Genomic DNA, 20757 nt, shown 5'->3' on the forward strand with positions numbered 1-20757 from the left:
ACCCCGTGTGACCTCGGGCAGGTCTGTGTGCCTCAGTTTCCCATCTGTACAATGGGGATAAAAGCTCAACTCTGCCCCACAGGGCTTTGTGCGGATGAGGACAATAAAGGTGGACCAGCACTCTGATACTAGGGTACTCATCTGGCCCCCACTACCCAAGACAGAAATTAATGGGAATCAGGCATCCAACTCCTCCAGGCAGCCAGCCTCACCCTTCCTCTCCATCAGGGGCCAAGTGAATCACGTGAGTGTGTAAGTAAACTGAGGGAGTGATTGGACAGGAGTTTTCAGAGAAAAGGACCTTCCTAGGCTAAGAGAAGGAGTTCCCCCTCCCTCCCCCCCAACTAGGCAGTGATGCTGGAGGTCACTTTTTAGCTTGGAAGTAACAGGTTTCTACTCTGAACCTCATCTCCACTCAACACACTCCAGGCAGGATTTCACCCAGGGCGGGGACCAGGCAACACCCGATCCGCTGCTCTGGGGTAATGAGCGTTCTCCCCGCTGGGGCCCAAAGGGAGAGACAAGCTCCTCCACCCATTTACCACCAAGGAACAGACTGAGACAGCTCCTCCATCCTTCGAGATGGTTTAATATGAGAGAAAGCGAATCCACAATACAAAATTTAAAAACCAGCCCCTTGGTTTTCCCCCTCCCCTTTTTTCTACCCATTTAGGAGATGACAAAAAAAATGAAATAAAATAAGGAAGCATGGCTGCCCAAAGCACTGTGTGGCAGTGGACAGGCCCCAGGTGGAACATCGGGATGGCAGAAGGACTTCAGACAGAGAGATGTGGCTTCCAGAGACTTCTCCCATCCCGACAGTTTCTCCGGACGCACGCGCACACACACACACACACCACGATGCTGATACACAATTGGTCTTTTTATCTTTATCCCTTGCGATGGGGCCTGGATCCCAGCCTGGCCTGGTCCCGACACGCCCATCCTGGCCCAGGCGTGCAAGGTCACTTCTCTTTTTTATCCGTTTCCATCCTTGTGTCTTTGGAGTCCCCAGACTCCTCCTTTGGCATGGAATTCTCCTCATAGCTGAGGGCAAGAGAAGGAGAGGATGCTGGGAGTTAAGCAGCTGCAGTTCTTAGGAAAGTCAACACCTCTGCTTTGGATGAAAGTGGGTGGGGAACGTGTGGATCAGGACCAAGGGCATGAGCACTGTCAGCCAGCTGCACAGAGAGCGGGGCTTTCCAGCCCGCCCCTAGCAGTGCAGATCTCTGGGCTACAGTTCCACACAGAGCAAGACTCCATGCAGGTGGGGAGAACAGCTCCCACCATTATTGTTACAGCACCAGACACAGGATTCAAGTGAAGTCAGTGGGAGAGGGGAGGCTGACAATGTATGATGCCCTGTTGTACCTACCTCCCCCACCACAGGCAGCCCTCCCTCCCTCAATATACCTTCCAAACTGAGAAGAGAGGGTTTCACTACGGCAGCAAGGTGCACACGCAGATACACTCAGACACGTGCCAGTCAGCTCACTGAGCACGCACGCTGATGGACACCTCCTCCCGGTCAAGGGACTGAGAATTCAAGCCCTGGCTTGTGTTGGTGGCAGGTGGATCTGAGAACGCTGGCTCCCAGTGCCATGCAGAATATTCGGCCATCCTGAATAAAACCACTGCCCCTCGTACAGTGCGGCACTGGCATTTTCACAAGGCCAGACAGGCCAGGCTGCGAAGAACACGTGTGCCTGGGACAAGTGACCTCAGTTAAGCCAGGAGCCAGGGAGGGGGTCGGGCTATTCAGTAAGGCAGATTTAGGTTTCTTCTTCTTTCGGGTGGCTGGCTCTGGCTGCATGAAGGGAAGAGCGTATGCAGAGGCTAGTCGCTCAGCAGACTTGGCCGTGCAGGGACTGGTTCCCTGGGGCAGGGAGAAGCCCCACAATAGCGACATTAGAAGCTGCAGGGGAGATCAGAGGAGAAAGCCTAGCAGCCAGGCCTTCAGGCAGACAGTAGAGAGCTAAACAGCTGAGCTAACGACACCTGCTCCAGCCCCATCAGGCACTTGATCCTTGGGGGGGTTATTCTGCAGCTGTGCAGATGGGCTCACGAGCTGGGTTCAGACTGGGCAAGCGGGTGGCCTGAAGGTGCTCTGGCACTTAGCGCTGTGACCAGGACACCGTTAGAGGGGAGGGGCACCAGTTCAAAGGCAGAAAGAGTGAGACCAGCCCATCGCAGTGAGGCAGATAGCCACAGCACAAGCCAGACACCGAGGAGCTGGGAAGGAATTTGACAGAACTGGAGAGACCCTACCTGGCCAGACAGAGACAGACAAAGAAAGGGCATCGGGTGCGATTGCTACATGGCACTGGGGCTTTGTTGCCGGCGTCGGCGGGGACAGGACAGTTTCTGCTGCATGGAATCGGCAAGGCTGGCCGGAGAACCCGACACGGTTGGGAAGTGGGTAAGTCTTGGTGTGTGTGGCAAGATTTCAGCAGAGGACTCATAGCTGCAGGAAAGACAGGAAGGGGACAGGGAGGAATGGGATAGAACAGAAAGAAAGGAATAAGAATCGCTTTGAGTGATATGTCTGCAAACACTCCGCCCTGCAAAGCCTGCTTGCTGTCTCTTAACCCGCCCTTTCGTCCCCAGCATTGGGATGAGCTGGGAGGCTGGGTTGGCCACACGGGGGCCCCCAGGAAGCTCACACTGCGGTGTACTCTGTGTAAGCCCTTGGGGCGTGAACCTACATGAGTGTAGCTGTATGAGGCATGAGGGGCCGAGGTTTATGGTATGGCAGTACCTGCAGCGTGACCATGGAGAGCAAATGGACAGGGCCCAGCAGGAGAATAAAATTGGGCACCAATGCACAGAAGTGCACACATGGTAGGGCCAGGTGCAGAGGCCTTTGAGAGGCAGCAGACCAATACATGCAAAAGCTCTTCCATATAGGTCTAGGCCAGGCTGCTCTGCGGTCGCTCCCTCTGGGTGTGCTAGCTATCGGATTTCCTGTGATTAATTCAAAGCACAAAAGGAGATGGGACGTTAGGGACCTGCCTAAGGGAGCTCTGCAGGGACATGAACCCCAGAGAGTTAGCTCCAAGCGGGTGCTGCCTAGCTCAACTCCAGCCTGCATTTCCTCCACCCCCACAGACCCTAGATATCTAACTGGTCCCCCTGGCTTCTTCTCCCACGTCTTCCTGGCGGCCCAACCAACCCCCTCCATAGTCAGGTACACCAGGTATCCCCCCCTCTTCTTAGGACACTTGTTCTGGGAAGCCCAGCAGTGTGTTTTCAACCGCCAGACTACTGAAAATACCACTGGGCAGCAATTCTACTGTTTGGTCACCTGGTCCTCTGTGTCCAACCTGTAAGCTCCTCAGGGCAGAGCCACGTCTCCGTGTGCAAACTGCAAGGGGCTGCAGGCCGAGAGCTCACGTGGAATTTAGCTGGGGACCATCCTCAAATTAAGATGTGCTGCCAGAAGCACAGGTGGCTGATGGAGACACATGGAGTAGGTCCCCATCTCAAATCACAGACTTTCAGCGCTCACAGAAACACAAGCTGCATCAAAGCAGCCTAGGATCCCACACCTGGTGGAATTCCTAGGGTGGGGAGGCTTCCGTCCCTCCAGGCACATGAGCTCTATCAAGTTCCATTTCCTCCTCCAAATACTGGAGCAGTTTCAAGAGATGCTGGACCCCAGAAACTTTCCTAAGACATCCAACCCCTGCACTCCCTACAAGACAGCCGACTCCTGGAGATGCAGAATCCTGCATCCACCTCTAAGATGCTAGGAGGGGATCGCTCTTTCCGATTAGGTTAGTTCTAAGGGGGACTTGCTAACAGTCAGAACCACACTGGGGTCAGAGCTATGCGTGGCGTCCATGCCGGCCCAGCGCTCCGAACATTAACCCTTCTTGCTCTGCCACAAGAGTCCACAAGCTCCTTGTTCAAAGACCGTGTGTCCAAGCAGCTTGTCTCTCACCAGAGCCGTCTCTAGCATGGGAGGTGATGCTGCAGCAGGCTGGTGAGTCACAGGCGTGTGTGAAAAGTGGCTGCAGGATACCAGGTGCACAGGAAGGATGAAGCCAGAACACACAGTGCCTGCAGCAGCGATTGTCAGAAGCAAAAACATCAAAGACCAGGCAGGTGCTGAAGGGACTGGGAAGAGGGGAGAAGTCCCAGCGAAGAGCCACCGTGGGGAAGGTGCACAGTAGCGTTCCCTGGACTAGGAGATGGGGAGGGAAAGGCTGGTTCCACTGGCATCCAGAGGTGAATGGCAACTCGACCCTTTACTTTACCACACTTTTGCCTCCATTAGTTTCTGATCAACTCTGTGTCAGCCCAGCTGCCAGACCCAGAGCCGCAGGCCCCCTCTGAGCAGACGGAGACCACAATGCAAGGAGCTTGCGTTTCCATGTGCCGTGGACCGTCCAAGTTCTCCCGTGACATGTGAGAAGGATGCCAGCTTTGGGGAGGAACTTACAGGGCTCCATTGTGGCTGGGAGGGTGCAGGACTCCCATGTCTGGGACAGGCCAGCCAGAAGGTGCTGGAGCCAGACTGAAGCGTGCCTCCAGTTGCTGGCCAGCAGTACTAGGCTAGGCAGCTGTGTGGAGAGCACTGGAGGAACGGGCTAGAAGTGGCCCCGCTGCAGAGCCGGGGGCGGGAGTAGCACAGAGAAGATGCACATAGCTAGGACCTAGTTCCCCTGCTCCGGGAGAGGGGAAGGATGATTAAACTGGCCTGGTGGCACCCGTGATGATGAAGCACGCCATTACCACTCCAGGCTCCATGGCCGGGCTGGCTCTGCTCCCTTCCCCCAGCATGCACTGCAAAAGCGACCGGGTGCTGACGACCTGGGTGTGCAGGCCCACCCTCTGACTTCACCCCAGCTCATCGGAAGAGTGAGTCAGAGTTCACAGTGCAGAGCGATACCAGAGGCGTCACCTGTGTTCCAGCCCCGGCGCTCCCACACACTTGCCCAGGAGGAGGGTAGGGACCGGGCTAGAGGAGGAACGCTCCAGAGAGACGTGTATAAACACAGATTCGCTCCCTCCACCCGTGCACACGCCCACGCACCCACAGCGTGCCCAGATGAACTCGTCCGTTTGCCTGCGCCCCAGCACGGGAACACCTGCACATCTCAGGCGCTCCATGCACTGCCGGCTAGAGGCTGACTTACCTGAACATTTCGGTTACTTCTCCCTTCACCAAGGCCACGAGGAGAGGGAACCCAATGCAGGCAGGGACCAGGTACAGCAGGGCTGGCTGGGGGGGAGGGTGGGGAGGAGAACAGAGGTAATTACTGCATCAAACAGCCGGAAAAGCCAACACAGCCTGCAGCAAGGGCCACTCAGTCCCCAGATTAAGGAGTAAGTCACACATGAGGGAACGCTGGGCACAGCTCAGGGCTAGGGCTCAGTGTCAGATCTTTCCTTTATGCTCCAGAAATCCGTAAGCGTCGAGTCCCAACATATCATAGCACCAGAGTAAGAATGTGACTAGAAGTCCCACTCTCTGGCCCAGCACTCTCAATGCAGAGCTGTTCCAGGAAGGGGCAGATGACACTCTACAGGTCCTGACTTTCTGATAATCAAGGTCCTGTCTCTCGTCTAGCACCCACCTGGATGGGGACTAAAGATCTGGGGATACTGCCCCAGAGGAGGAGCGGAGAACCCCCAAGTACTGACCAGCCCCCCTCGGAAGAGCCCACGGCTAGCAGACTTATGTGCTGCGGGCACAGTGGCTGCCACGCTCGCCCAACGTTTTCACATCTTGTTCATTCCTTCCTCCCACGCAGGGGGCAGCTGGGCAGCATTAAAACTAGCCGGGCATTTCTGCTGTGCTTGCACCTGCTCTTGAGATCTAGAGACAAGCCCAGGAAAACACGCCGATGCTCCCCGTTACTAAAGGGCAGGCTGTTCTCAGTGCATGAGCAGAACTTCCCACTGACGTGAGGGAGCTGCAAGGCCAGGGAGAACCACCCCCCTCCTCCCGAAGATAGTAAAGTGCAGTTATATGCAGAGATGCCCGCAGCAGGCTCCACCTTTAGTGCCTAGGACTCCCAGAGCCAGTTTGCCCAATTTACAATCGAGACAATTCTTCAAGGCACACTTCACCCGGGAACTGAAAACCCTGTTGGTCTGGCTGCCTCCTGCGTCAGACCAGCAGGACACACCCTGCAAGAGGATCTTAGACAGTTTTGCAGATGCATGAGGCAGAGAATCTCGCTCTGATGTGCTAGAAGCAGTAAACAGATAGTTCTCCGAGGGGCAGTCCCCAGTAACCTTTGCATTTAATGCACTCTCCCCTCAGCCAGGTGCTCCACTCTGTTACGAAAGTCACACCCCCAGTTAGAAAAGGCAAAATGGAGTGGCTGTGTCTAGCATCGCTTGCTGTGATGGCATCTCAGGGTGGGCACCACACAATCTCAGCTCAGAGATACAGAGTTGATTCTCTGTCACCCTGATTGTAACGTAAGTTCTGACCAACCTTCCCCAGCTTCCTGCTGCACTTGGCTGCCTGCGGCTCAGGAGTTAGCAGAGCAGTAATGGGCAGGGCACAGAAGACAGGGGATTCGCTGGCCCTTGATGGCCGGGGACTGCAAACTCCGCTTACCTGGGCATGTTTGAAGATGTGCATGATGAAGATGGTCAGGCCCAGTCCAAAGATGTACGCCACAAAGCTGGTATAGAAGTACGTGTGCGTGTTCTTCTTTAAACTACAGGGGAGGGAAGAGAGCAGGATTAACATGGGCCCTGAGAGAGGCAATACCAAAACCACTCCAGCTTATGGAATTTGCGAGCTTTATCAGGACTGATCTTCAGCTGGCCTAGCAATCTAGTGGCAACACATCCACACAGAAGACTGACAACCAGGCTGGCAGAGGCCGTCGGCACCATTGCTCCTGAACAGCCCCTCCTGCCCGTGCTCGGAGTGGTGCAGAGAGGATCTGGTGAGAGCACAGTCCAGTCCTGGAGGGGAGGCTGCCATGACACAAGGTCTCTAGAAGGATCCTGGAACCCCCAGTCCTTACCCAATAAGCACAAAAAGTGCTCTGCAGCTATACCCCCTTAACATGAGCGAGGAAGCTGCAGTGAGAAGCCCTCCACCAAGGGAGCAGCTCTTCACCCGTATCTATCTCCCTGTACCCATTCCCCAGCTGGGCAGCTGTTTTACTGCAGGTCAGGCCGGGGCAGCAGCTGCCGACAGATGTGGGCAGAAGCACCCGTAGCACTTCCAGCCCTGCATGGAGAAGCCAGCACGGATGCATGATACATGTGGCAAGTGGAGCTTTTGAGGAGGAGGAGTGGGAACCTGAGGGGGGCATGTTCAGTAGCCCATCTTCCAAGTGATGCAAGGTGACCACTGAGAACTCAAGTCCAGACACAGGCTGAACGCCATGTGGGAAGGGCCTGCTTTCCCTACACATGGGAAAGCACAGCACTGACAACAGATGCACACAGAAAATGGGTCACGTGTCCGGAGAAGTGCTTCTTCTGTGTGACAGGACCACTCCCAACAGCTTCCTGCTGGCCTACACCATCGGCAGTGACCCTGAGCGCTCCCCCTTCCCCTGTCTCCATGTGCCCAACCACCCCAGTCCTGCTCACAAACACTGCTGCCTTGCTTCCACTTCTCCCAGCTCCACCACAGCTATGTTGTCTTCGCTCTTCCTCCCGCCCCAGCTCTCCAGCATGTGCGGGCTGCTGCTCGCACACACACAAATGCAGCAGTTTCCAGGGTCAAACAACTTGACAGGGCCCCAGTCATTTCAGGGTCCAGATCACAAGTGACCACCCCCTGACCATGGACTTTCCCCAGACTAGCTCCAAGACAAGCCCAGAAAGATCAGGTCTAGCACCAGGCTCTTTTCAATCGCAACGGTTGTTGCCTTCTCCTTTGTTCTTCTGCTTTCTAGACTAGGCCCTGTTTTCTAGGCCCTGTGGCCTCCAGTCAATGCTTCCCCATCTCAAGGCTCAGCAAAAGATGTCTGGCCACCCTGGTCTTCCTCATCTAGTTCAGCAAAGCACTCTGGGGCAACTTACACAAACAGTGCAAAACAAAGCTGTCCTGTAGACATGCTCCTAGAGGCACAGCTCACCTGATGTCAAAACGCAGCAGCAGGGCAATGAAGATCCCTGAGGGGCAGAAATACAGAGTTAGAGAAAGGGATGGAGAGATCATCTATCTGACATCTGGTGCCAAATGCAGAGTGACAAGATGATCTTGTACTTGGCCACGGCCGTAAGCACATTTGGGACCACAGCACCCCCTTGTGACTGAATTCACTATTGGTCCAGTTCTAGAGAAGCAATTCCTGACTCCCTTGGTATTGTAAAGCAGTGGTTCTCAGCCAGGGCACACGTACCCTGGAGGTACACAGAGGTCTTCCAGGGGGTATGTCAACACATCTTTGCTACATAAAAAGCCCTAGTGAAGTCCGTACAAACTAAAATTTCATACAAAGACGTTGTTTATACTGCTCTCTATACGGAAATGTAAGTACAGTATTTATATTCCCGTTGATTTTATAATTCTATGGTAACAATGAGAAAGTCAGCCATTTTCCAGTAATAGCGGCTGTGACACTTTTGTATTTTTATATCTGATTTCGTAAGCAGGTAGTTTAAGTGAGGTGTAACTTGGGGGTATGCAAGACAAATCCCTGAAATCCTGAAAGGGGTTCAGTAGTCTGGAAAGGTTGAGAGCCACTGCTGTAGAGCACCCAACACCTCGCTGCAAAGGGAAACTGCAGGAGGGAGAGACACTGAAGAAGATCAGGGGAGTAAAATACCGGGGCGCTACGCTGGGGCACAGGCAGAGCAAGCCAAGAGAGGGAACGCACCTGAACCCACATGCTCACCCCACTTCCTTTCAGACAACTGGTCCCTAGCCTGGAATTCCAACTGGTGACCCCTCACCAGCGCCAGCCAAGTGCTGCTTTCTCCATCACCTTAAGGGACGCTTCCCTGGTCCTATCCCGGAAGGGAGGCCTGACGCACCATGCGGCACGCTAGAGCTCAATTACGTGACAAGGCCCAGCACATCTGTGAGCACCACGAGCTGTGCTGCCAGAAGCCCTCCCCTTCAGAGGATGCTTTGCCGTCTAAAATGCTTCTAAGCCCATCTTCCCCCACCAGTTCCTTCTCTAGGGGCCTATGGTAGCAGTTGGGAGGGAAAGGTATCTCCTGATAGTCCAAACCCTGAGAGGGGGGGCAGCAGCAAATCCCTGCATCAGCGCTCCTAATGAGCACAGCTCAGGCCAGCCAGCCCCAGCTCCCGGAAGAGCCGATTTGAGAAGGTCTCTGGCAGCCTGACACTGCAAGCCTGCAGCAGGCTCGACATGAATGCATGTAACAGACCCATCTGGTTCTAGGACTGGCAGTGGACGTGCTGCAGATCAGCATGGCAAACAAAGTCCACAGCTATCATGACAGCACCAATGCCAACACCTGACTTCCCTCTGTAACCTTTCCCATGTGCTTCCCCCCCTCTTTGCTCCCTTCCCTACTCCCAGCTTCAGGCTCCCCAAGCTCCCTTTGACAGCCTCCCTCCACTTCAGAACCACGAGACCTCGTCCCCATCCAGCTCTTAAGCAGAGGAGTCTCTGGTTGACCTGCAGCCATTCAGCTGGATTTGTAGTGTACACTCCACACCCAGGTCCCAGCAGGCCAGAGTCCAGGCCCCAAAATTGTATCCTTGGTTAACACACTTTCTAACACACCATCCATTCAGCTTTACCTGGAATTACAACATCTCCAAGACCCAACATGGCAAAGTTGTCAGCCTCCAGCCCCTTCTCCAGAAGATCCTGGGGGAAAACCACTGGAAAAGCAAAGAGGGAGTATTAAAAAGGGGAAGAGCTCAGGGTTAAAAGCACAAAGCCAAGCTGATGCTTTGGTGGGAGGTTAACAGCGGGTGTGCGTGAGTACAGGAATGGAAAGACCTACACATGAGAGTTTCCTCTCCAAACTCAATCTATCCTTATTGCCACAAAGGTGGATCAACTTACTGCATATCCCCCCACTGCAGGCCCTGGAAAGCAAGGGAACATGGAGACAAATCATTCAACATCCCATTCACATGCCACGCTTGCCAGCCATCACCCACAGCAGGTGAATGGGGAGACATGCCCCATCTACATGCAATTCTTCCATGCACAAAGGCTGGGCTCCTCCTGGTGAGCTGGGGAAGCAGAGGCATTAGGACATTCAGAGCTTCCTTTGGTGAGATTGTCTTGATTGTCCCCATCTCGCAGGCAGCAGTGCTGTGTGGTGCCAACTTGGGGGAAGACCACATTGAGGGGGCAAAGAAAGAGGGAGGTGGGAAGCTTCCAGGCATCCTGCCCTGGGTCCCCCAGCTGGAGATGAATCCAACAGGGCTGCTCAGGGGGTTTGCAGAAGCTGCCGTCCCTGGAGAGGAGCTGATAGCTCAGCTTGTGAAGCGTCTTGAACTGCAACTGTCCCATCTCTCTACTCGGTATCAGAAGTAGGGGATGACACAGAGGGAGGGGGCAGGGAGACGGGAAAGAAGGCAGCTGATGGAGCATTATGAGCAGACTGTAGATGTCCAGGCCCCAGGGGGCCAACACTTCAGAGTGACCTGTGCCCAAGATGCCCGATAGGAATGCATGGTGGGGTCGTCTGGAGCAGGTGGGCAGTTTAGCTAAAGGAACCCAAAGAAACAGGTGACTCAGGGAAAAGGTGCAGTATGGTTCTTTCACTATATGTGAAAGCAGAGTCTCAAATATGGTAAAAATCTGATAGGAATCCAACAGCCCCACAGACTCACTAGACTAATAAGAGCATAGCAGTAGGACTACAGTACTGACCGCCTGACCAGGATGGTGATGGTGACTCCTGGAGATTCGAGAGGCTACAAAAAAAGAAACCCCAATAATAACGGGGATTTTAGCTAACCCCATATTGACTGGGAACATGTCACCTCAGGACAGAATGCAGACACAAAATTTCTAGACACCATTCATGGGTGCTTCTTGGAGCAGCTAGTCCTGGAACCCACCAGGGGAGAGGTAATTCTTGATTTAGTCCTAAGCAGCGCACACGATCTGGTCCAAGAGGTGAACAAACCTGAACTGCTCAGTAACAGCAACCATAACAGCCATTCTTTTTAGGTGACAAATCTGAGGAACTGTCCCAGATGGAGGTGTCAATACAGGTGGTTTTGGAACAAATTGATAAATTGAAGAGTAATAAGTCACCAGGACCAGATGGTATCACTCAAGAGTTCTGCAGTTTCACCTTTGAATTACTTCAGAACTATTAACTGTAGTATGCAATCTATTGCTTACATCAGCCTCTGTACCAGATCACTGGAGGACAGCTAATGTCATGCCAATTTTTTAAAAAGGGCTCCAGCAGCAATCCTGGCAGTTACAGACCAGTGAGCCTAACATAACACAAGAACCTGTGGTCACCCAGTGAAATTAATAGGCATTAGGTTTAAAACATACATAAGGAAGTACTTCTTCATAAAACACAAAGTCAATCTGTGGAACTCCTTGCCAGGGGATACAGCGAAGGCCAAAGCATTCAAAGGGTTCAAAGAGGAATTAGATACATTCATGGAGGATAGATCCATCAATGACTATTAGCCAAGATAGTCAGGGATACAACCCATGCTCTGAGTGTCTCTAAACCTCAGACTGCTAGAAGCTGGGGCTGGACAACAGGAGATGATCACTCAATAATGATCACTGCCCTGTTCTGGTCACTCCCTCTGAAGCACCTGGCATTGGCCACGGTCGAAAGATGGGATACTGGGCTAGATGGACCATTGGTCTGAGCCAGTCTGGCCATTATGATGTTCAAAAGTGTTTCCTTTACTTTCTAAAAGTATTAGCTGGGAGATTCCATTGTGCCCTGGAGAGTTACTAAGCTAAATCTGGCAATTAAAAGGGATTCTATGAGCCAACAGTGTGCCCTTGTTGCCAAGGCGGCTAATGGCATATTGGGCTGCATTAGTAGAAGTATTGCCAGCAGATCGAGGGCAGTGATTATTCCCCTCTATTTGGCACTGGTGAGGCCACACCTGGAGTACTGCATCCAGTTTTGGGCCCCCCACTACAGAAAGGATGTGGACAAATTGGAGAGAGTTCAGTGCAGGGCAATGAAAATGATCAGGGGGCTGGGGCACATGTCTTACGAGGAGAGGATGAGGGAACTGGGTTTATTTAGTCTGCAGAAGAGAAGAGTGAAGGGGGATTTGATAGCAGCTTTCAACTACCTGAAGAGGGGTTCCAGAGAGGATGGAGCTCGGCTGTTCTCAGTGGTGGCAGATGACAGAACAAGGAGCACTAGTCTCAAGTTGCAGTGGGGGAGGTCTAAGTTGGATATTTCACTAGCAGGGTGGTGAAGCACCGGAATGGGTTACCTAGGGAGGTGGTGGAATCTCCACCCTTAGAGGTTTTTAAGGCCTGGCTTGACAAAGCCCTGGCTGGGATGATTTAGTTAGTGTTGGTCCTGCTTTGAGCAGGGGGTTGGACTAGATGACCTCCTGAAGTCTCTTCCAACCCTAATCTTCTATGATTCTATTCCAGCTTTACATGCAAATCCCCACATAGCCTGAACTGGGGAGCGGCTACCAACACCCCAGAATACTGCAGACACTATGGCTTCAGGTGCCTTTCAGATCACGTGTCTGATGCGCCTACCATGTTCAGTGGCTGTAGAAACTCACTTCCCACTTCTGAGGTGACCCTGAGTCCCCATGATTCTCACCTTAAAGGCTTTGTACTGACCCCCTTCACTGGGTTGGGCCAGATCTCTGCAGATGTTCCTGCCCCATCATCAGAGACCTGAATGCCCACATACCATGCTACCCTGCCTGGCAGGTGTATTGCACTTTCCAGCATGTCCAGTCACTGGCACACTGTGAAGACCAATACAGATCTAGAGCAAATAGCTGCAAGAGGATCCAAATTCCTCATGGGCAGAGTGCGAGCAGGAGTTGGATTCCAACTCCAAGGGAGGGAACTCATGACAAAATCTACTCATGAACAGTGGCACGCATAACAGAATGTAAAACTAGCCAGGTGGAGCCCAGAGCCCAGGCAGTGAGGATGATGGGCAGGAGACAGGACAGGTCTTCCCAGAAAGCAGGAAAGATCTACTCACGTTTTATTGGTGCCTCAAACGATTTGGCAACAGTCACCATCACGTTGGTGCCAAAAACCTAGGAGCCAACAACAGTCCGAAGTGAAAACAAAGGCCCAGGTAATAACGAGAGAAGCCATTCCACTACAGCTGCCTAGCTGCAGCTAACACTACCAGGGCCAGTTGTGGTCACAGCAGAGACAGAGCGCCCACCAGGCACAGAATCACAGTATTCATTTTCTACTCTGATTCCCATTAGGTCAGTGTGAAGCCAGAGTAATAGGAGTGCAGCAATTCTCCCAAAAGGGCCATATTTCTGGAGTTTAAAGTACTTGCTCTCCACATGCCCACATCATATCTTGTTTGAAAGATTTTAGGTACGTTTAGATGAAGTAGTATGTGGAACTGTCAAGTGGTGCCATAAGCTTGTACACAAGGTGAAACAATAGTACACAAAATGAGAGTCTTTTTTTGAACTGTTCCAGAAACACTAACGTGACTATGAGTTGAGGTTTTTACCGTTTAAATTAATTTCAATACCTTATTGTTGTGTTTATTGGTGAAAACTACCAAACAACAATGTAGTAAAAGATTTGTATTGGTTTTGCGTGGGTATTTCCCCCCAGAAATTATGCTGTTTAGCATGTGGCAAAAGTCGTGAATATCAACATTTTGCAATACAACAATATGAACTGTTTTCACAACATGTGAGATACTTTAACAATTAAGAATACAAGTGATTAGAATAGTTTTCTTATATTTTTAATTGAAATTTGCTGACCAGATCAGTTTCACACTGAAGGTTGTGAACCAGTAGCAGTAGATTGCATGCCCACAGTTTGCCCTGCATGGTGGGTAGGTATAAACGTACATGAATTCCTAATGTAATGCTTCTTCCTTTGTAAATACAATGTCGCATGTAGTCTGCCTGGTAGAAGGTTTTTAATTTGCAATTGCCTACGCATGCAGTACTAGCTTTTGAAATATTCTAGAAACTAGGTTTTTAATTCAGTGACATTTGATACACAGGTCAGTATTGGTGTTAAAGATGACAACACACAGCTTCATATTATGAATATGCAAAAGCTTTGAGAAAAAGAAGTGGTCTAACAAGTTGTAGTGAGGACAAACCCCACAAACAAGTCCTTTTATCTGCAATGAAGGGAGAGAAAGCGCATGTTACAGATCTTACCAACTATATAGAATCATAGAATATCAGGGTTGGAAGGGACCCCAGAAGGTCATCTAGTCCAACCCCCTGCTTGAAGCAGGACCAATTCCCAGTTAAATCATCCCAGCCAGGGCTTTGTCAAGCCTGACCTTAAAAACCTCTAAGGAAGGAGATTCTACCACCTCCCTAGGTAACGCATTCCAGTGTTTCACCACCCTCTTAGTGAAAAAGTTTTGCCTAATATCCAATCTAAACCTCCCCCACTGCAACTTGAGACCATTACTCCTCGTTCTGTCATCTGCTACCATTGAGAACAGTCTAGAGCCATCCTCTTTGGAACCCCCTTTCAGGTAGTTGAAAGCAGCTATCAAATCCCCCCTCATTCTTCTCTTCTGCAGGCTAAACAATCCCAGCTCCCTCAGCCTCTCCTCAGAAGTCATGTGTTCTAGACCCCTAATCATTTTTGTTGCCCTTCGCTGGACTCTCTCCAATTTATCCACATCCTTCTTGTAGTGTGGGGCCCAAAACTGGACACAGTACTCCAGATGAGGCCTCACCAATGTCGAATAGAGGGGAACGATCACGTCCCTCGATCTGCTCGCTATGCCCCTACTTATACATCCCAAAATGCCATTGGCCTTCTTGGCAACAAGGGCACACTGCTGACTCATATCCAGCTTCTCGTCCACTGTCACCCCTAGGTCCTTTTCTGCAGAACTGCTGCCTAGCCATTCGGTCCCTAGTCTGTAGCGGTGCATTGGATTCTTCCATCCTAAGTGCAGGACCTGCACTTATCCTTATTGAACCTCATCAGATTTCTTTTGGCCCAATCCTCCAATTTGTCTAGGTCCTTCTGTATCCTATCCCTCCCCTCCAGCGTATCTACCACTCCTCCCAGTTTAGTATCATCCGCAAATTTGCTGAGGGTGCAATCCACACCATCCTCCAGATCATTTATGAAGATATTGAACAAAACCGGCCCCAGGACCGACCCTTGGGGCACTCCACTTGATACTGGCTGCCAACTAGACATGGAGCCATTGATCACTACCCGTTGAGCCCGACAATCTAGCCAGCTTTCTACCCACCTTGTAGTGCATTCATCCAGCCCATACTTCCTTAACTTGCTGACAAGAATACTGTGGGAGACAGTGTCAAAAGCTTTGCTAAAGTCAAGAAACAATACATCCACTGCTTTCCCTTCATCCACAGAACCAGTAATCATAAAAGGCGATTAGATTAGTCAGGCATGACCTTCCCTTGGTGAATCCATGCTGGCTGTTCCTGATCACTTTCCTCTCATGCAAGTGCTTCAGGATTGATTCTTTGAGGACCTGCTCCATGATTTTTCCAGGGACTGAGGTGAGGCTGACTGGCCTGTAGTTCCCAGGATCCTCCTTCTTCCCTTTTTTAAAGATTGGCACTACATTAGCCTTTTTCCAGTCATCCGGGACTTCCCCCGTTTGCCACGAGTTTTCAAAGATAATGGCCAATGGCTCTGCAATCACAGCCGCCAATTCCTTCAGCACTCTCAGATGCAACTCGTCCGGCCCCATGGACTTGTGCATGTCCAGCTTTTCTAAATAGTCTCTAACCACCTCTATCTCCACAGAGGGCTGGCCATCTCTTCCCCATTTTGTGATGCCCAGCACAGCAGTCTGGAAGCTGACCTTGTTAGTGAAAACAGAGGCAAAAAAAGCATTGAGTACATTAGCTTTTTCCACATTCTCTGTCACTAGGTTGCCTCCCTCATTCAGTAAGGGGCCCACACTTTCCTTGGCTTTCTTCTTGTTGCCAACATACCTGAAGAAACCCTTCTTGTTACTCTTGACATCTCTGGCTAGCTGCAGCTCCAGGTGCGATTTGGCCCTCCTGATTTCATTCCTACATGCCCGAGCAATATTTTTATACTCTTCCCTGGTCATACGTCCAACCTTCCACTTCTTGTAAGCTTCTTTTTTATGTTTAAGATCCGCTAGGATTTCACCATTAAGCCAAGCTGGTCGCCTGCCATATTTACTATTCTTTCGACTCATCGGGATGGTTTGTCCCTGTAACCTCAACAGGGATTCCTTGAAATACAGCCAGCTCTCCTGGACTCCTTTCCCTTCAAGTTAGTCCCCCAGGGGATCCTCGCCATCCGTTCCCTGAGGGAGTCGAAGTCTGCTTTCCTGAAGTCCAGGGTCCGTATCCTGCTGCTTACCTTTCTTCCCTGCGTCAGGATCCTGAACTCAACCAACTCATGGTCACTGCCTCCCAGATTCCCATCCACTTTTGCTTCCCCCACTAATTCTACCTGGTTTGTGAGCAGCAGGTCAAGAAAAGCGCCCCCCCTAGTTGGCTCCTCTAGCACTTGCGCCAGGAAATTGTCCCCTACGCTTTCCAAAAACTTCCTGGATTGTCTATGCACCGCTGTATTGCTCTCCCAGCAGATATCAGGAAAATTAAAGTCACCCATGAGAATCAGGGCATGCGATCTAGTAGCTTCCGTGAGCTGCCGGAAGAAAGCCTCATCTACCTCATCCCCCTGGTCCGGTGGTCTATAGGAGACTCCCACCACTACATCACTCTTGTTGCACACACTTCTAAACTTAATCCAGAGACACTCAGGTTTTTCTACAGTTTCGTACCGGAGCTCTGAGCAGTCATACTGCTCCCTTACATACAGTGCTACTCCCCCACCTTTTCTGCCCTGCCTGTCCTTCCTGAACAGTTTATAACCATCCATGACAGTACTCCAGTCATGTGAGTTATCCCACCAATAAATATCAGCAATAATATGACAAACCCACTTGACCCTCTATCACATCTAGAGCAGTGTTTTTCAAATGTGGCCATCGTGGCTCCATGCGGCCACCAAGGGCTTTTCTTGCAGTCACAGTCTCCTGGGTGGTGATGGGGGGGGGGGGGGTTGGAGGGGAGAGGAAGGCAGCAGCCCCTCCTCTGGGGCTGCCAGGAGGGATTGGGCCTTCCCCCGTTTGGAGCCACAAACACCGGAGGAGCAGACAGCCAGTGTGAGTTTCCCATCTTCCCAGGATAGTGGGGCTCAGGCTTCTGGCTTCAGCCCTGGTGTGGCAGGCAGCAGGCTCCTGCCACGGGCTCTGATTGTGGGGCTTTGGACTCTGGCTACTCAGTGGTAGGCTCCATCCCTCGGCTGCAGGACTCCACCCCTGGGCTCACCAGCCCCATCTCGCCCCTGGTGCCTCCCTATCCACCTCCCCATCCAAGTCTTAATTTGTTCCCTGGCTTGCCAGGGCTGAATAAGTCTGCTGTGAAAAGCGATATTTGTATATTTGTTAATATCAGTTTTCACTGCCTCTCAGCCAGCTAACCAGTCTGTTAATATCACTTTTCACAGCAGCAAACGTACAAATATCAGTTTTCACAGAAGCATTTTTTAGACTTGCTAGCTAGTAAATTTGCAGCAAAAAAGCAAAACAATAAAAGACAAGAACATGCAAAGCACCTTATTTGTGTTTCTATTCGGTTTAGCTCCAGTAAAGAAAAGAGACAAACATAAGCTATTTTTATTATTAAGTCTGCAAAAAAACCCTGCATAAATAAATTACTATGATTTGGCCATATACATGTGCATATTTGTTTTTCCTAAAGTTAAGTATTTTAGGTAAAACTGTTGAGTGGCCACCAGCAAGAGTTGGTGACCACACTCTGAAGCGCTGAAAAAATTATTGCAAGTACCCCTGATCTAGAGGTGCTTACTCACAGAGCTACCGGCCTACATGCAACACCACATGTACGCGAGTCTGCTGAAAACAGCAGCTGTCGGCGAAGAGCCAACAGATTCATGAACGGTGACTTGATTCTAATGAGACCCAGAGCTTCTTCAGCCCAGGCAAGAAATCTGGCACCAAAACATTTGCTGACATGGCCAAGACTATCACATTTACATCTGGCCAGGAAGGGATAATCACAGCAGCTACCAGTCCGGAAAATGTTTTCCGCAGAGCCCTGTCCTTAGCAAGGTGCAGAGAGGATATTTCAATGGCAACTGTTCTTAGTCACCCAACAGGACCTGTGCCTATGTCCCTCTTCCATGCTGATACAACAATGAGAAGAACAGACAAAGATGAATTAGGACATCAACTGGAAGCTCAAGATGGAAGACTCAATAAGCTAAGAGCATGCAACAGAGAAACCAGTGTACATCAGAGGTGCCATGGCTGCCATAGAAATGATGGCACATTCCAATTCCACACCTTCAATGAATTGGCTGCTGATACAACTGTAACTCCGTGAAAACTGCAGAAAGACAACACTGGACAGGATCTGAGGAAGGATGCAAGAAAGTGCAGATGATTGGTGGATGCCCTGTGCCTCCATGGAAGAAGTTTCAAAGGCCTTGTCTACACTACAAAGTTTTGTCAGCAAAAGTTAAGCCACTTTAATTAAAATCAAAGTTGCATGCCCTCACTAGCTCCTTGTGTTGGCAGAGTGCATCCACACTAACAGCGCTCGCATGGACACAGACCAGTGCACTATGGGTACCTATCCCACTGTGCAAGAGATCGCAGGGTGCTTTGGGAAGGGTTTGCAATGTTTCAGTATATTGTCGGATGCTTTTTCAACTGAAGTGGGGGGGGGGGGGGAAGGAGAGTAGTGTGTCTGGGGCAGGGGGACAGGAGGCTGACTGACCTATCCTGATGCAGGGGGAGAGGGACACCCCCCCACATCAGCCCCTGGCTCTGCTTGGAGTCTGCATAGCAGTCTTTCCCGTAGCAGCCCGCTCTGCTGGCCTGCCTATGGCTCTGTGATTCCCTGAGTTCTCCCAAACCCTCCTCAGCTGCCGGGAGCCATCCTGAGCAGCTCTGTAGCTCTCCGTGCTGAGAAATGTCACGGCAGCACCCCCCCCCCCGCCCCCAAACAGCAGTCTGCCTGCTGCGGTGTTTCTAGTGCAGGGCAGAACAGGAGCATTCCACATTAAGGATTTGCCCTTTGTTCCCCAAACAGAGCATGCTGAGCTGTCAGATACTTCCTGGAGCTTTGAAAGAGGAGGGGTGCCTGCCTACAGGGCAGGAGAGATCAAAACAGTGAGCTGAACTGTCACAGGGGGCATTGTGGGATACAGATGGAAGCCAGTTATGTTGACAAAACAAACAGCAGCGTCTACACTGACGCTTTGTCACTTTAACTTTGAGGCAAAAAGCTTTACACCTCTCGCTGAGGTGGTTTTATACGGTCGGCAAAACAGCAGAGTTTTGCCACCCCTCTCCTGTTTTGTCGGCAAAAGGCAGCTTTTGCGGACAAAACTTTGTAGTGTAGACAAGGCCTAAACGTGGCATCCAGCAAGCAGTCACTTGTAAAATCCCTCTGACCACATGGTTCAAAATATATCCGAGTGTGCATGAAAACACTCAGCACAAACACCCCTCCTGGCTGGAGATTTTTCCAGTAGCACTTGCTATTCACTACTTTCCGAAAATGGAACAGAGATAAACATGGGGATTGAAACACGCTCCATTACCAGCACAACTGACAAGTGTTACCCTTCATACTTGTGCGTGCAATTTGTGATGCACTCATTCCTGACTTCCGCAGCATACCTCCTGCTGTACCTGCATTAACAGGATGTGACTCTGTCATTCCTATTTGGTGTTGGGAGAAAAAAAATCTATGCTTAATGTTCTTAAAACAAAGACAGCTTACTGCTTCTGGGAGAGAGGACAGACAAGCTAGGATTTCTACAGCAAGGAAGTTGGTAGCAGTGCTGTCTGACCAGAGTGAGAAAGAAAAGAAGACCCACAGATCTGAATTGCTTGTGCCTCAATCTAGCCATCAAAAAGGACAACTCACTAGTCAAACGTCCACCATGTGAGGACAGTTTTGAAGAGCATGTCAAAAGAGCATCTTGGCAAATAAAGATTTGGATGTCCTCGCACACAGGTACACCAGATAGTGGATCACCTTTGCAACATGGGTGGAAAAATGTGGATGATGAATTATTTCCTGTAATTCTTCAAGGGCCTGTTGGCATCTGAGCTTCTACAAGAACTTATTTGTGCCTGTACCAATAGGGGTTGCTGCATAATCAACTGCATCTGTGGTCAGACCAATCTTCCCTGCTCAGAACTGGGTACATGCCCAGGCAACCAAGACTGTGTCAGCCCACACACTCAGAGATTGTAACGATGATAAAGAGGTTGACTAGAAACGTCACCAGCACTATTGCATTTCAATGATACCTATGCAAGGGTAAAACAAAATCTAACAATAGATTGGTTTCAGAGTAGCAGCCGTGTTAGTCTGTATCCGCAAAAAGAACAGGAGGACTTGTGGCACCTTAGAGACTAACCCATTTATTTGAGCATGAGCTTTCGTGAGCTACAGCTCACTTCATCGGATGCATACCGTGGAAAGTGTAGAAGATATTATATACACACAAAGCATGAAAAAATACCTCCTCCCACCCCACTCTCCTGCTGGTAATAGCTTATCTAAAGTGACCACTCTCCTTACAATGTGTATGATAATCAAGTTGGGCCATTTCCATC

At 50.8% G+C, this 20757-nt stretch overlaps 1 protein-coding gene across 2 annotated transcripts in view; it reads right to left on the minus strand.

The window, feature by feature from the left end:
* Nucleotides 1–569: 569 nt before the first annotated feature.
* HM13 (histocompatibility minor 13) overlaps nucleotides 570–20757 on the minus strand; it is a 33719-nt gene continuing 13531 nt past the window's right edge. The window contains exons 7-13 of one of the 2 annotated variants that reach the window (XM_084646014.1): nucleotides 13099–13156; nucleotides 9704–9787; nucleotides 8064–8100; nucleotides 6578–6680; nucleotides 5142–5227; nucleotides 2269–2464; nucleotides 570–1047 (exon numbers count right to left, since the gene is read on the minus strand). In XM_084646014.1, the coding sequence (XP_084502140.1) occupies nucleotides 2314–2464; nucleotides 5142–5227; nucleotides 6578–6680; nucleotides 8064–8100; nucleotides 9704–9787; nucleotides 13099–13156 (519 nt within the window). In that variant the 3' untranslated portion in view covers nucleotides 570–1047; nucleotides 2269–2313. The remainder of the gene's footprint in view (nucleotides 1048–2268; nucleotides 2465–5141; nucleotides 5228–6577; nucleotides 6681–8063; nucleotides 8101–9703; nucleotides 9788–13098; nucleotides 13157–20757) is intronic. The other variant, XM_084646015.1, reaches the window with a different exon arrangement.

Source organism: Lepidochelys olivacea (assembly GCF_965140295.1).
Source record: "Lepidochelys olivacea isolate rLepOli2 genome assembly, chromosome: 13".
NCBI lineage: Eukaryota > Metazoa > Chordata > Testudines > Cheloniidae > Lepidochelys > Lepidochelys olivacea.